At 37.6% G+C, this 16,128-nt stretch overlaps 1 protein-coding gene across 7 annotated transcripts in view; it reads right to left on the bottom strand.

Moving 5' to 3' along the window:
* LOC129733949 (twitchin) overlaps nucleotides 1-16,128 on the bottom strand; it is an 82,881-nt gene that overhangs the window by 13,317 nt on the left and 53,436 nt on the right. For 4 of the 7 annotated variants that reach the window (XM_055695578.1, XM_055695580.1, XM_055695582.1 and 1 more), the window contains 12 exons: nucleotides 15,880-16,030; nucleotides 15,361-15,734; nucleotides 15,097-15,222; nucleotides 14,341-15,037; nucleotides 7,627-7,980; nucleotides 6,099-7,508; nucleotides 5,608-5,910; nucleotides 4,507-5,400; nucleotides 3,552-4,442; nucleotides 762-3,425; nucleotides 416-697; nucleotides 45-350 (listed from right to left, as the gene is read on the bottom strand). In XM_055695578.1, coding sequence (XP_055551553.1) covers nucleotides 45-350; nucleotides 416-697; nucleotides 762-3,425; nucleotides 3,552-4,442; nucleotides 4,507-5,400; nucleotides 5,608-5,910; nucleotides 6,099-7,508; nucleotides 7,627-7,980; nucleotides 14,341-15,037; nucleotides 15,097-15,222; nucleotides 15,361-15,734; nucleotides 15,880-16,030 — 8,452 coding nt within the window. The remainder of the gene's footprint in view (nucleotides 1-44; nucleotides 351-415; nucleotides 698-761; nucleotides 3,426-3,551; nucleotides 4,443-4,506; nucleotides 5,401-5,607; nucleotides 5,911-6,098; nucleotides 7,509-7,626; nucleotides 7,981-14,340; nucleotides 15,038-15,096; nucleotides 15,223-15,360; nucleotides 15,735-15,879; nucleotides 16,031-16,128) is intronic. The other 3 variants (XM_055695583.1, XM_055695584.1, XM_055695581.1) reach the window with 3 other exon arrangements.

The raw sequence follows: 16,128 nt of genomic DNA, 5'->3' as shown, positions 1-16,128 counted from the left end.
AGCTATGAATAAAAGTTAACTTCCTAACTTAAAGGTGATCTTACTGAAGCTATCCTTCGCCACAACCGTTCCGGCCGTTTCCAGCGGTTCAGATTCACCCTCCGGGTTGACAGCCTTCACACGGAATTTGTAGCGATGACCGGGTACAAGACCATCGACCGGGAACTCGGTTATTGGACCGTCGGTTTTGCCAGCACTCATCCAAATGCCGTTGTCCGGATCGAACTTTTCGATTACGTAGTGATCGATAGGAACACCACCGTCGTCCTTTGGTTTCTGCCACTCCAAGCGACAACTGTCCTTTGTCATGTCCTTCACTTCCAGTGGACCTTCCGGAGCGCTTGGTTTAGCTGGAATTCATGAAAGATTGTTGGTTGCTAGAATTACCAATAACGTAGTTCTGTTCAACACTTACATCTCACAGTGACGGTGATCTCCACTTGATCTGTACCAAACTTATTAGTAGCTTTGATCACGTACTTGCCAGAGTCCCTACGATCCGGCTCGGTATTGACGAACTTGCTGTTGTACGGCACGTTGTCGATCGTACGAGTGGTCGTTACCGTTACCATGCGATCGTTGATGGTCCAGTCGACATCCGGTGCAGGTTCTCCCGAAATCTTGACATCGAAACCAAATGGTTCCCCAATGGCAACACTGAGATTTTTGAGATTGCGGCGATCGATCTTCGGAGGTACTAAAAAGGGAGAAATACCCAGTTAATGAAAGAAGCTTCTTCCCTCCGAAAGAAATAAACTTACACTTCCTAGGCTTGGCAGTAATCGGTTTGCTTTGGTCACTCCAAACTCCGGGACCGGCTTCGTTAACGGCTCGAACCTTGAACTCGTACACTTCGCCCTCGTTCAAATCCGTTACCTTGGCTTCACACTTGTTACCGATCACCTCGGCGCACTTGATCCATCTGATGGTGCCATGTTCGCGCTTTTCCACAATGTACTTGGTGATCGGGGATCCACCGTCCGTCATCGGTGGAGTCCAGCGCAGCTCGATAAAGTTTTTGTCCCAATCGTAAGCTTCAGGCGTTCCAGGCTTTCCGGGTTCGTCGAATGGATTCTTGGCTACGATGTACTGTTCGGTAGCCAGCGGTTCCGAAATACCTTCATCGTTAACGGCGGACACTCGGAACAAGTATTCCTGTCCTGGTTCCAAGTTGGCAACTTCCATATGGGTGTCGGGTGTACGACCAACCGGAACCCAACGCTGAGTTTCTTTGTCGAATTTCTCAACGTTGTAGTGATCGATCGGAACACCTCCATCGTCCAGCGGTGGGTTCCACTTAAGCGAGCAACCCTCCTTATGAACGTTCGATACCTTCAGAGGTCCCTCCGGAGGTGTGGGTTTGTCTAGAACGGTTATGTTGATCTGAACTTCATCGTATCCGGATGCATTTTCGGCCTTTATTTCGTATACACCATTGTGGGCACGAGTGACACCACTGATTGTCAGCTTAGCACGGTAATCTTCAAATTCGACTCGAACATCGGGATTGTCTTTCTCCACTCGTGCTTTGTTCAGCAGCCAGTATTTCGTTGGAGCTGGTTCGCCACTGATCTTGCAGTCCAGTTTGAGGGATTGACCACCCTTCAATGTTAAGTTCTTCAACGTAGAGCGATCGATTCTCGGTGGTGCAAATCGGTCCTTCACCAAAACTGGCTCCGAGAGCGGTGAGTATGGACTTTGACCTCCTTTGTTTACGGCCTTCACTCGGAACTGATAGGTGGTACCCTCAAACAGATCCGGAATCTTTGCTTTGTTGACTGGTCCGTCCGTTTCCATAGCCTTCTGCCACTTGGTGCTATTGACATCCTTCTTTTCAATAATATACTTTGTAATCGGAGCACCACCATCGCTTTCCGGTTCGTTCCACTCCAAGAACACGTGCTTTCTCGACCAATCGGTTGCTTTGGGTTTTCCTGGAGCACTTGGAGGATCGAATGGATTCTTCGCGCGGATGCTGGTGTCCGTTTCCAGTGGTTCCGATTCACCCTCACTGTTCACAGCCTTCACTCGGAACATGTAGTCTTTACCTTCCTGCAGACCGGAAACGTCCGCTTCAGGGAATCGGCTTTCACACACCTGAATCCAGCGGCCGCTGTCCACATCCATACGCTCGACCACGTACGATTGGATCGGCTCACCACCATCGTCCTCCGGTGGCAACCACGCTAATTTGCAGCCTTCGGCCGTAACATCCGAAACCTTGAGCGGACCCATACATTTCGATGGTTTAGCCAAAACGACGAGCTCCATCTCAACAACGTCAGTTCCGGAATCGTTTTTAGCGGTGACTTTGTAAATGCCTGCGTCCGATCGTTTGAGATTCCTCACGATCAAGTTTGTCTTGTAATCCTCGTTATCCACTCTGACGCGATCCTCATCTTTGCCAAGAATGAGCTTGTCCTTCAGTTGCCAGGTAACCTTCGGTGCAGGTTCACCGGTAACATCGGCTTCAACGTTGAGCAGTTGACCGCTTCGGAGTACCTTTTTATCCAGGTTTTTACGATCAATTCTCGGAGCCAGGAAGCGCGGTTTGGCAACGACGCTATCGGAAATATCACTTGGTTCCGAAGGTCCAGCTTTGTTCACAGCGACCACACGGAACTCGTACTCATGACCCTCTTCAACGTCCTCAACGACACCACGGGTTCGATCTCCGCTCACCGTTGCCGAATCCTGCCACTTACGACTAGCTTTATCGCGTTTCTGAATGATGTATTCGGTGATGGGAGCACCTCCATCCGATTTCGGTTTAGCCCATTCCAGATCAACGAAGTCTTTGCCCCAGTTGGTTGGCGTGGGACGTCCCGGTTTGTTTGGTACACTGAATGGATCCTTAGCCACAATGACCGTTTCCATCTCAAGAGGCTCACTGTCACCCTCTTTGTTGAAGGCCTTGACGCGGAACTTGTATTGCTTGCCCTCTTGCAAACCGGAAACGTTCGCTTCCGGTGTACTGCTCTGACCACATGGGATCCATTGGCCGGTTAGTGGGTCCAGCTTCTCAATTTCATAACCCTCGATCGGCATACCGCCATCGTCCAGCGGAGGTTTCCACTTCAACTTGCAACCATGCTTGTGCACATCCGACGCCTCCAACGGTCCCTCCGGTGTTCCCGGTTTGCTCAAGATCGTTATCTCCACCTCGGCACGGTCCTCACCCTGTGAGTTAGTAGCAACGATCGTGTACTTTCCGCTCAGATTACGACGACCACGCATGATGAAAAGCTTGGTGTTGTAGTCGGCATTGTCCACCTTGTAGTCGGCGTCGGTTTGGACTTCTTTGTCCCCGCGGAACCACTTAACCGTCGGTGCCGGTTCGCCTTCCACGTCGATGTCATACTGCACCGACAGACCAGCTTTGATGGTCACAGGCAGCAGATTGGTACGGTCGATACGTGGACGCACTGTTGAGAAACAACGGTTCACAGATTAGTCTGGGAAATAATTCATAAAACTAATAGAAATTGGTCATAATTGCTGAAACAGGAATATATATGTAAGATTAGTATAAATCTCAGCATTGTACTTACGATAACGATGCTTGACAGTATGGAAGTTAGTCGGATCAGAAGCCTCTCCCGTTCCGGCCTTATTGATGGCACTGACGCGGAACTGGTAGGTACGCTTTTCGGGCAAATCAACAACCTTCGCTTGACACTCGGGACTGTACGTAGTGAGCGCCGGTTCCCATTTCGATTCTCCGCGTTCCTTCTTCTCGATGAAGTAACCAGTAATGGCTGCGCCACCATCCGAAAGAGGACGCTTCCATTGGAGTGTTGCGCTACTATTGTCCCAGTCGTTGATGACCAAATCTTGGGGAGCTTTGGGAACATCGAACGGATTCTTGGCGACCATGAACTCATCTGTTTCCAGTGGTTCCGATTCACCCTCATCGTTGATGGCTTTGACGCGGAACTTGTAGTGCTGTCCTTCTTGCAGTCCGGTAACGTCGAACTCCTCGGCATCTCCTGGTGCCTTACCAATAGGCACCCATCGACCAACCTTCTGATCGTACTTCTGCAATTCATAGCCTGTAATCGGTTTACCACCGTCGTCATCCGGTTTCTTCCACTTCAGTTTACAACTATCCTTAGTGATATCTTTAACCTCCAGCGGGCCCTTAGGTTTGCTAGGACTGGCCAACACAGTAACTTCAACCTTTTCCTTATCCATTCCATGTTCGTTCTTGGCTTGTATCTCGTACACTCCACTATGCTTACGCAAGCTGTCTTTAATGGTAAACTTTGTGTTGTAATCCTTGTTGATGATCTCATAGTGATCATCACCCAAAACAAGCTTCTCTTTCAGAATCCAGCTAATCTCCGGTTCAGGCTCACCCTTCACATTAACATCGAAGTGAACCATTTTTCCAGCACGGACAACGATCGGCTTCAAGTTTGTACGATCAATACGTGGTTTCACTGCAGATTAGAAACTTGTACTTCATATCCCATAGCTGTAACTCAATGAAAAGAGGATACTTACGTGCACGGTACTTCACCTTGTGCGTGTTTGTCGGATCCGACTCGGGCGACCGACCAGCCATGTTTACAGCAATGATGCGGAACTGACACTCGGTATTCTCCTTCAGGTCCTCAACCGTTGCCGTGCATTCGCCTCCGGGTACTTCAAGGACATCTTGCCACTCCTTGAAACGTTCCTTCTTTTGAACAACGTAGTTCTGAATGGGAGCACCACCATCGGATTTCGGCGGGGCCCACTTCAGCTTGACAGACTTGTTGTCGTAATCTACGATCTCCGGTTGACCCGGTTTCCATGGTTCGTCGTATGGATTCTTGGCAACTACCTCATCCGACTCCAGTGGTTCCGACTCACCTTCCGCGTTCACACCTATGACACGGAACTTATACATTTGACCCTCATCAAGTCCGGTAATGTTTGCTTCCAAAATCTCCGGGCCACCCTTCACGGTACCACAGCGCACCCATTTACCGTTTCTGTTCTTCAACTTCTCGATCTTGTACTCGGTAATTGGACAGCCGCCATCGTCGGCAGGTTTTTTCCACTTCAACTTCAGGCCCTTCTTGGTAACGTTCGATATCTCCAGCTTACCTTGGCATTTACCGGGTGCACCAAGCACCACAAGCTCTACTTCTTCCTCATCTTTACCGGACGCATTCTTCGCGGTAATTTTGTACTTTCCCGTATCGGCCCGCTTGGCTTCCTTAATAGAGAAGTTGGTGTGGTAATTTGCATTTTCGATGTTGATGTTTTCTGTAATCGTCAGTGGAATGTTGTCTCGCCAGCTCCAGAAGATCTCCGGTTCGGGTTCGCCCATAACGTCCGCCGACCAGAGATGTGCCTTGCCGGCCTTGATCGTGACGTTCTTCAGGTTCGTTCGATCGATGCGAGGTTTCACTGTATTCGAGAACACGAGGGTATGCCATTTAGTATGAAATGTATCAATCAACGGTTGACACCCTTACGCGGCAAAACTTTAGAACCTTTTTTGTTTGTTTGTTGTTGACATACTCACTCTAGACAACGATCAAAGCAAAACCGAGCGCACCGATTGACAGCTTATAGATAATAAAGATGAACTTTGCGGGTTGGTTCGATACTCACGGTTCTTGTGCTTCACGGTGTGGTTGTCACTTGGCTCCGATGCTTTCGATGCTCCACCCTTGTTCACGGCACGGACACGGAACTGGTAGACTACCTTCGCCTTGAGACCAGTAACCTTGTGTACAGTGTCGGGAGTTTCGGTCTTAGCACATTCCGTCCAGTCGGACAGGAATTTATTCTTAAATTCAATGATGTAGTGTGTGATCGGTCGACCACCGTCTTTTTCTGGTGCTTCCCATTTCAGCTCAGCGTAGTCGATACCGTAGTCATCGACGGCCGGTTTGCCTGGTGCTTCTGGAGGATCTGTTTTACACGAAAATCAAGATAAAACCCAAATAAAGATGACGCTTTGAAAGTGCGAGATGCTAAGCTAGTCTCACAACTATATCAACAGTTTTAAACAAAACAGATGGCAAATTTTGAGAGAAAAAGCTACAATTCGAAAGAATAATGAAGACACATAAAAAGCACAGCTAAACCACAAAACTCACCATAGGGATTGACCGTCTTTACCGCCAGCAGTGTTTCCAGCGGAGTGGATTCACCTTCTTTGTTGTACGCTTTTACTCTAAACTCGAACTTTCTTCCCTTCTGTAAATGCTGGAAGTCGAAGGTTAGCTGCTCGGCTCCACACTCTCCGGCTTGTAGCCAGGTACCGTTTTCTACGTCCATCTTTTCCAGGATGTAACCCGTTAGTGGACAGCCTCCCGTATCTTCCGGCGGTTGCCAACTGATGACAACGTGGTTTGCTCTGGCCTTTTCAATTTTGATTGGTCCAATCGGCTGAGTTGGAACGTCCAGAACTAATACTTTGGCGAATGTTACAAACTCTCCGCTGCTGTTTTTCAGTTTCAGCTTATAAGTGCCGGAATCGGCTCGAACGGCGTGGCGCACCTGGAGTGTTGTGGCATTGCTTTCCACGTCGATTGTCTTTCGCTTTTCGGAATCACAGATTATCAGGATGTCCTCCTTTTCCCAGACCACTTCGGGTTCGGGTTCGCCACCATATTGGACATAGTAACGGATCGTATTACCTTTCTTTAATGTAAGAGGTTCCAGCCCTTCGCCCTCAATGAAAGGTTTAACGTATCTGTCCCTGATCTTGAGGGGTTCAGTTGTGTTACTAGGCTTACTGGCCCCACCCTGATTGATGGCTTTCACTCGGAACTCAAACGTTTCTCCTTCTTTAAGACCCCGCAGCGTAGTTTTGAGCTGATTCGGACCGACATCTTCGAACTGCTTCCAGTTGGCGGCTGTGTAAGGTTTATACTCAATTACATAGCTCTGAATTGGAGCGCCACCATCGGAAACCGGTACCTTCCAGGAAAGCTCAACAAAGTCTTTATCCCAATCGGAAATGACCAAATCTCTCGGTGGATCGGGTTCCGTCCACGGGTCCTTGGCAATGAAATCTTCCTCCATGCTGCAATATTCGGATTCACCCATTTTATTCACTGCCTTAACTCGGAACTTGTAATGTCGGCCTGGAGTTAAATCAGTGACGGCGAACTTGGTCTGATCACCCGGGACGTCCTGGAGAACATCCCATCCAGACCGTTTGAACACATCCTGCCGCTCGAGAACGTATTTGGTAAGCGGCGCTCCGCCATCGTTTACGGGTGCCTTCCATTTAACCACGCAGCGAGTTTGGAACACATTACCGACCTGAATTTCGGTTGGAGGCTGTGGTTTGTCCTGGAACACAACATTCATTGTGTGTTCTTCCGATCCAGTAGCGTTCTCCAGCACAAGTTTGTATTCACCTGAGTCTTTAAACTCAGTTTTCTTAAATTTGATCACAACCTTATCATTCTCTACAACTATATCAACATCATCCGGTGAAACCGGTTTACCATCTTTGAACACCTTAGCAATGACCTTAGACTGGCGGGACTCACCAGCTGCACAGAGGGTGTTGAAAAATAGAAATCAATTTATGTTGCATTATGACATAACAGCCAAACAGCAGTTTGTGCTTGCGCTTGATGCGCCCAAGCACAAACTGCTTTCCATACTTACTTGTGAATGGTACCTCCACCTTCTTTTCAACCTTGGCTGGCGTTTCTACCTTCGGAGGCACCTCGAACTTCGGCTTGGTCTCCTTCTTGTTGACCTTCAGCTCACACTTGGTGGTGAGTGGTCCGCACTCACAGCGAATTTCACCGGCATCGGTTAGCTCCAGCTGGTTGAAGATCAGCTGATGAGTACCGTCGCCGGTTGCCACAATTTGCACCCGGTCGCTCTTGGTGATTTCTTCCTCCCCAAGGAAGAACTTCACCTCGGCTTCTTCGTCCTGCACCTGTATCTCGAGTACGCACTTCTGCGTCTCGTCACCCGTAGTGTCCTTCAGTCTCTTCAGGATCTTGTTCGGTCCTGGGTTGGGGAGAGAGGTGAGTTGAATTAATTTCGAAAATAAATATCACGCTTATAAACTATGGTCAAGTTATCATACTACAAGTATGAAAAAGTTGTTTTATAATTCATCATGCGGTAGTAAGAAAATAGAAATGAATGGAATGAAATGCTTTCCGCTCCCTGTTTCTTAGTTTTTGTTAACTGTTTTCTGTTTTTTGTTTTCTGTTTTCTGTTTTCTGTTTTCCTGATTCATTATTTCAGATTTGTGACTCCTGATTTTTGGTTTTTGATTTTAAGTAAGCTTAGTGAATCATTTTGAAGTCATTTGCCAGTATTGTATTATTTGAAGGTATTTGAAATAATTTAAAATATTTCTTACTATTATTAGTTTTTTCTGTCATTTTTAGTCGATGTTTGGTTGTTTTGAATCTAACATTGTTTGTTTTGTTTTTTGCCTTTTTTGTAACATTTTCGTATAATTTTTGTAACATTTTCCCGTTATTTTCATATCAGTTTTCTTTTAGTTTTTTTTAATCAATTTTGTATAAGCTTGTAATAATATTATTCCACTTAGGAGTAATTTTTATGGTCCTTTAAAATGATTTCAAATCACTTTTGTATCATTTTTGTGCTAGTTCTCTAGTGAGTTTTTTGAATTCTTCTGAAGTTGTTTGTAACAAATTTTGAGTTGGTTTTGGTTGAAATATTTTGTCATTTGATTTGCTATATTTTGATTTTTTTCCTGTTTTATGTTTGCATAATTCTCGTATTGCTATGTGCATTTTTTTGTATCGTTCTTTAATCATTAATTTTTACTATTTTCTATAATGTTTGTATTATTTTCAATCATCTTTCAATCGTTTTTAAAATATTTGCATTGTATTTTCATCAATTTTGTTACATTTTTGTAGTAATTTTCAGTAATTGTGTAACATTTTTGTCATTAATTTTCATTTTATCGTTATTTTTTTTATCTTTTTTTCAAAATTTTGTGTAATGTTTTTATTATAATTTTGTTATAGTATTATGATTTATGTTTGTAATTTTTGTTATTTTTGTATTACTCTTTTTTGTGTCATTTTCGCATTATTTTTGTTTCGTTTTTTTAGCCATTTTTGTTTTTTTTATTATTATTTATATTTGTGCATCATTTGTATGATATTTGTATTATGTTTGTGTTATTAACTTATCATTTGTGTATGTCCCTTATGCCGTCTTTATTATCTCGTGTGAATTTTGCAAAAATTCGTTGTTGTGGCATCACAGAATTTATTATTGGAATTTCTTGTATGGTTTTTGCATTATGTATCTTTAATTTTTTTCCAATTTTCACTGTTTCTGTATCACTTTTTATTATTTGTTGTTTATATTTGTGTTTGTCCTTTATAACCTTCATAAACTTGTGTTATTTCGTCAATTTTTAAATTTTACTTGTTGTGGCCTTATTGAGTTGTTTTTTTTTATCATTTTTGTACCGTTCATGTGTTTTTTTTTTGTATTATATTTGTATCATTATTTGTGCCTTTTAGTATAGTTTTTGTAATTTTTTGTACTTTGAATATAGTTTTCGTATTTTATTTGCATAGTTTCAAGATTAATATCAATTTTTATTGGTATCAGTTTTCAATAACGTATATTTATTACAGCATTTACAGGATTTAGCAGCATTTTACAGGATTTTTACCTAAATTTTTGCACAACTTTTGTATAGTATTTCTAAAATTTTTGCATCGTTTTCGTATTATTTTTGTATTAATTCTGTATCGTTTCTGTACGATTTTGAGCCTGAGCAAGCTCTTGAATGACCGCACATTTCTTCTGTATAATTTTCATGCGAATTCTCTGATCAACTGAAATTTAAATTCTATTTGAACATCACATTTTTAGTTTCTGTTTTCATATCAATTATCTTTCTTATTTCTTATTGCTATTTTTAATTATTAAGTTTTTTCATTAAATTGGTCTATCTTACATTGTATTTTATTTATTTTAATTCTTTTTTAAAATTCCGTTTTTCATTTTTCGTTTTTATTGTTGATTGTCAATTGTTTATTTATTTTTCTTATTATTTATTTTCAACGCTTATTGTTTCTATCTTATTTTTATTTCTTTTAATTTTAATTTACTTTTTTATATTTCTGTATCATGCTTTTTTATTTTTATATATTTTTCTTTCTTTATTTTGTTTCGTGCTTTATATTTTTTTATTTAAAAATTTAAAATTTTTATCTATTATTTTAATTTTATAATTTCTTTTTTTGTGTCAATTGTTTCCTTTCTCATTATTATATCCAATTCTCATTATTATATCCACATTTTATGTTTATTTCTATTTTTTCATTTTCATATTTTATTTTTATGTATTTCTATTTTCTATTTTCTTTAAATTTTATTGCAAACTAACGATCTTATATTTCTTTTTATTTTAATTCTTATCAATTATTTTTTATGTTGTTTTTCATTATTATTTGTAACCTTTATTTTTTATTTTTGTTTTTTACTTATTTAAATCTTCAGTTGTTATATTTTATATTTTGTTTTATTATATTTTCAATTTTTAATTTTCAATTTTCAATTTTCAATTTATATTTTTTTTAATTGTTTTCTGGTTTTTTGTTTCTTGTTTCTTGTTTTTTGTTTTGTTTTTGTTTTTCGTTTCTTGTTTCTTGTTTCTTGTTTCTTGTTTCTTGTTTCTTGTTTCTTGTTTCTTGTTTCTTGTTTCTTGTTTCTTGTTTCTTGTTTCTTGTTTCTTGTTTCTTGTTTCTTGTTTCTTGTTTCTTGTTTCTTGTTTCTTGTTTCTTGTTTCTTGTTTCTTGTTTCTAGTTTCTTGTTTCTTATTTCTTATTTCTTATTTCTTATTTCTTATTTCTTATTTCTTATCTCTTATTTCTTATTTCTTATTTCTTATTTCTTATTTCTTATTTCTTATTTCTTATTTCTAATTTCTAATTTCTTATTCCTTATTTCTTATTTCTTATTTCTTATTTCTTATTTCTTATTTCTTATTTCTTATTTCTTATTTCTTATTTCTTATTTCTTATTTCTTATTTCTTATTTCTTATTTCTTATTTCTTATTTCTTATTTCTTATTTCTTATTTCTTATTTCTTATTTCTTATTTCTTATTTCTTTTTTCTTATTTCTTATTTCTTATTTCTTATTTCTTATTTCTTATTTCCTATTTCTTATTTCTTATTTCTTTTTTCTTATTTCTTATTTCTTATTTCTTATTTCTTATTTCTTATTTCTTATTTCTTATTTTTTATTTCTTATTTCTTTTTTCTTATTTCTTGTTTCTTATTGCTTATTTCTTATTTCTTATTTCTTATTTCTTATTTCTTATTTCTTATTTCTTATTTCTTATTTCTTATTTCTTATTTCTTATTTCTTATTTCTTATTTCTTATTTCTTATTTCTTATTTCTTATTTCTTATTTCTTATTTCTTATTTCTTATTTCTTATTTCTTATTTCTTATTTCTTATTTCTTATTTCTTATTTCTTATCTCTTATTTCTTATTTCTTATTTCTTATTTCTTATTTCTTATTTCTTATTTCTTATTTCTTATTTCTTATTTCTTGTTTCTTATTTCTTATTTATTATTTCTTATTTATTATTTCTTATTTCTTATTTCTTATTTCTTATTTCTTATTTCTTATTTCTTATTTCTTATTTCTTATTTCTTATTTCTTATTTCTTATTTCTTATTTCTTATTTCTTATTTCTAATTTCTTATTTCTTATTTCTTATTTCTTATTTCTTATTTCTTATTTCTTATTTCTTATTTCTTATTTCTTATATCTTATTTCTTATTTCTTATTTCTTATTTCTTATTTCTTATTTCTTATTTCTTATTTCTTATTTCTTATTTCTTATCTCTTATTTCTTATTTCTTATTTCTTATTTCTTATTTCTTATTTCTTATTTCTTATTTCTTATTTCTTATTTCTTATTTCTTATTTCTTATTTCTTATTTCTTATTTCTTATTTCTTATTTCTTATTTCTTATTTCTTATTTCTTATTTCTTATTTCTTATTTCTTATTTCTTATTTCTTATTTCTTATTTCTTATTTCTTATTTCTTATTTCTTATTTCTTATTTCTTATTTCTTATTTCTTATTTCTTATTTCTTATTTCTTATTTCTTATTTCTTATTTCTTATTTCTTATTTCTTATTTCTTATTTCTTATTTCTTATTTCTTATTTCTTATTTCTTATTTCTTATTTCTTATTTCTTATTTCTTATTTCTTATTTCTTATTTCTTATTTCTTATTTCTTATTTCTTATTTCTTATTTCTTATCTCTTATTTCTTATTTCTTATTTCTTATTTCTTATTTCTTATTTCTTATTTCTTATTTCTTATTTCTTATTTCTTATTTCTTATTTCTTATTTCTTATTTCTTATTTCTTATTTCTTATTTCTTATTTCTTATTTCTTATTTCTTATTTCTTATTTCTTATTTCTTATTTCTTATTTCTTATTTCTTATTTCTTATTTCTTATTTCTTATTTCTTATTTCTTATTTCTTATTTCTTATTTCTTATTTCTTATTTCTTATTTCTTATTTCTTATTTCTTATTTCTTATTTCTTATTTCTTATTTCTTATTTCTTATTTCTTATTTCTTATTTCTTATTTTTTATTTCTTATTTCTTATTTCTTATTTCTCATCTCTTATTTCTTATCGCTTATTTCTTATTTCTTATTCCTTGTTTCTTATTTCTTATATCTCTTTTCCTATTTCCTTTTTCTTATTTTCTGTTTCCTATTTCTTATTTTCTATTTCCTATTTTTTATTCTCATTTTTATTTCCAATTTCTTATTTCTTATATCTCATTTTTTGTTTTTTTCCAAACTGATTTTTTTTCCATAAAAATTTCACAACATTTTTGTATAATTTTCGAATCATTTTATCACCCGTCGATTTTAATTTCAGGCTCACTTCTGTATAAATTTTTTAATAATTCTGTATATTTTTTGTAATATTTCCATACAGTTTTTGAGACTTTTCCAATGATTCCTGTGGCAGTATTGTATTGTTTTTGGAACATTTGTGCTCTATTGCTCTATTTCTGTATGATATGGTGTTAATTGTTGTTTTTTAATCTATTCGAATTAATCTCAATACAGTCTTTAAAAATTCAGGAGCCTTTGAACCGATTTTAGTATATTTTTACTTATTACTATTTTATTTTTTTTATGTTTTCATCAAGGCTATAAATTTTTGTCATCCAACATTGTTGCGATCTTTTAATTTTTGTTGTTATTGTTTCTTTTTCGTATCATTTTGTATTATTTCCGTATCTTTTTATATAGTTTTTGGAACACTTTTGTATTCACATTTTTCTAAATATTTTTGAATATTTGAATATTTGAATTTTTATATTTATTTACATATCCCAATTTTTTTTATCATTGCAACATTTCCGTAAAGTTTTTGCTACATGTCCGTATTGTTTTTGTATTTTTCATATCATCTCAATAGTATTATATTTTCTTTGTTCATATTTACTTTGTACTCAATTTTATGGTCATTTTTATATTGTTTATAATATTTGTGTTATAGTATTTCCATTCGTGCTTGGCATATTTGATCTTTTATGTTTTTTTTTATAATTTTTTTTTTATTATTGTTTATGTGGCGAGTTATTTCCTTACCATTTCTGTATCATATTCGTATTTTTTCTTCTTTCTGACTTTTTTATAGTATTTTTTATCATTCTTGTATATTATATTTGTGTTGAAATATATATACCAACTACCATGTATACCTATATTTTTGGTCTTTTTTATTATCTAGCGTCATTTTTGTCAATAGTTACATAGTTGTTATTGTGGTATTGTTGGGTTGTATTTTTTGTCTTGTTTATATTATTTTTGTTTCGTTTTTGTATCATTTTCGTAACATTTTTGTAACTGTTTCAATCATTTTTGGAGCAATTCTTTATTATAATCATATTTTTTTTTGTTTTCCACATGATTTTGGTATGACATTATCATTATGGTATTTTGTATTAATTTTGCATGACTCTTATACCATTTTTGTAATATTTTCGCTTAGTTTTTGAAATATTTTTTGATATTTCTTCTTCTGTTTTTGTATCAATCATTTCTATATAATTTCTTTAAATTTTGTGATATCTGATTCTTGAATTTTGGTCGGTGTTTTCTGATATTTGATTTCTATTTTCTTGTTTTCATATAGGATATCTGATTCGGGATTTCTAATTTATTTTTTCTGTATTTTGTTTTCTGCTTTCTGCTTTCCGAATTTTGTGTTCTGTTTCACGTTTTTATTGACATTGTTGCTAATGAGTGATTTGGTCTAATCAACCGAAGGCATTTTTTTCTCAAAACAAAAAAAAACAAATACTTACGTTTAACCTGAATATCGGCTTCGGTTTTGTCGGCGTTGCTCACACATCGGTAAATGCCACTGTCGGCCTTCTCGACATCCTTCAGAACCAGCTTGTGCTTGCGTCCATCCTTGATGATCTGCACCTTGTCGCTCTCGACGATCTTGGTATCCCCCTTGAACCACTCGACCTTACCCAGTGCGTGGTCCAGCTCACAGGCCAGAGTAACGGTGTCCTTGACGAACAACTGCTGACTCTTGAGTACCTTGGTAAATTTGTAGTTGTACTCCAAGATCTTCAACTTCGTTTCCGTCTTATCCGGCTGTTTCTCGATTCGACAGGTGTACGTATCGGCGTCCTCCGGCACGCAATTTTTGATAATCAGCGTCACAGTACCGCTAAGGTCCTTTCCGATGACGTACTTATCGTTGCTTTCGAGTTTGGTTTCACCTTTCCACCAGGATATCGGTGCCATCGAATTGTCAACCGCACACTCGAGCGTTGTGTCGTGCGTTATGAAACCCTTCTCCGCTTTCTTGAGATTCTTGGTAAACTTATACACCGGATCGGCCTCTTCGACGGTCAAATAAGCAAAGCAGGAAATGCCCGCAATCTCCAGAGTGTATTTACCTGCGTCCTCCGCTTTTGGATTGAAAATGGTGACAGTGTACAGATCACCTTCGTTTTTGAATTTGTACTTCGAGCCTGGGAACATTTCCTACGGGTGATTGAAACTATTACTAACAGAAAAACTTTGGGAAATAATCGTAAACTTACATCTTTGCGGAACATCCATTTCGCTTTGGCGTTGGGCTTGGTGAAGTTAGCTTCAAATACAACCTTCTTTTCGCGTCCTTCTTTGCAGGTGATATCTACCAGTGGCCTGGAGAACGTGTCTTGTTTCTGGAAGTACAAAGCATATTCATTAGTACCCGTTCTAGATTTTTAAACACAAAACACAACACAAAACATAGAACCGGATTTTAGTCACAACCCTTTCCCCGAACCGGTTTTTGGTTTCGTGTGCGTTGCGATGCCTACTCTTTCGACTTTCTTCAGCTGTGGTTTCGGCTTCTCGACCTCCTTGAGATCACCCCAGTCGGGATCCTTCTCCTCTTTGCCCCACTTGGCGTACTTTCGCTTCTTCAGCATGGCACGGAAATCCATACCACTGGCGTCGGATACGTACAGCTGCACTTCGGCCGAATCTTCACCGTGGGCATTGGAGACCACCACTTTGTACTTGCCCTCGTCGTTGGGTTTGACTTTTCGGATACACAGCGTGATGGTATTGCTCTCGCCATCGGTATGATGCTTGTAGCGACCACCATCGATGAGTTCGGTAATGCCCTTGAAGAACTTCCACGTCGGGGCGGGATTACCTTCAACCTGAACCGAGATGTAACCGGTTTGATCTGGAACGGAATGACTTTTGTTTTGATGCCAGAAAATATTCAACACTCCAAAGCAGCTGGCCAGCGGAATTAGAAAGCGTTAGAATCAAGCGGCACTAAAAGCACTAAGCGACAGTAGCGAAAACACGGGTACGCGGGCTCGAACCTTCGACTGCAGAGTAGCTCTCCTGGAAGTCGACAATAATCGCTGCCTTGCCGTCCTCTCCGATGGCACGTAACGGGGTCGATGGTTGATTGATTTTCTCGTCCATATCTTGAATGCTCGGGCGTCGTACATCGATTGACGGTCGTCGTTTCTGCACCAGCAAGGTAAGAACAACGGTGGGGCAACAAATCAGATTTTATTTTAGCACAGCAGCATAGACCATCCAGTTGTGAAAATTGATATTTATAA

This window comes from Wyeomyia smithii, chromosome 1 (assembly GCF_029784165.1).
Source record: "Wyeomyia smithii strain HCP4-BCI-WySm-NY-G18 chromosome 1, ASM2978416v1, whole genome shotgun sequence".
Lineage (NCBI taxonomy): Eukaryota > Metazoa > Arthropoda > Insecta > Diptera > Culicidae > Wyeomyia > Wyeomyia smithii.
The sequence above is the reverse complement of the archived record's forward strand: the minus strand, read 5'-3'. Positions and strand labels throughout refer to the sequence as shown.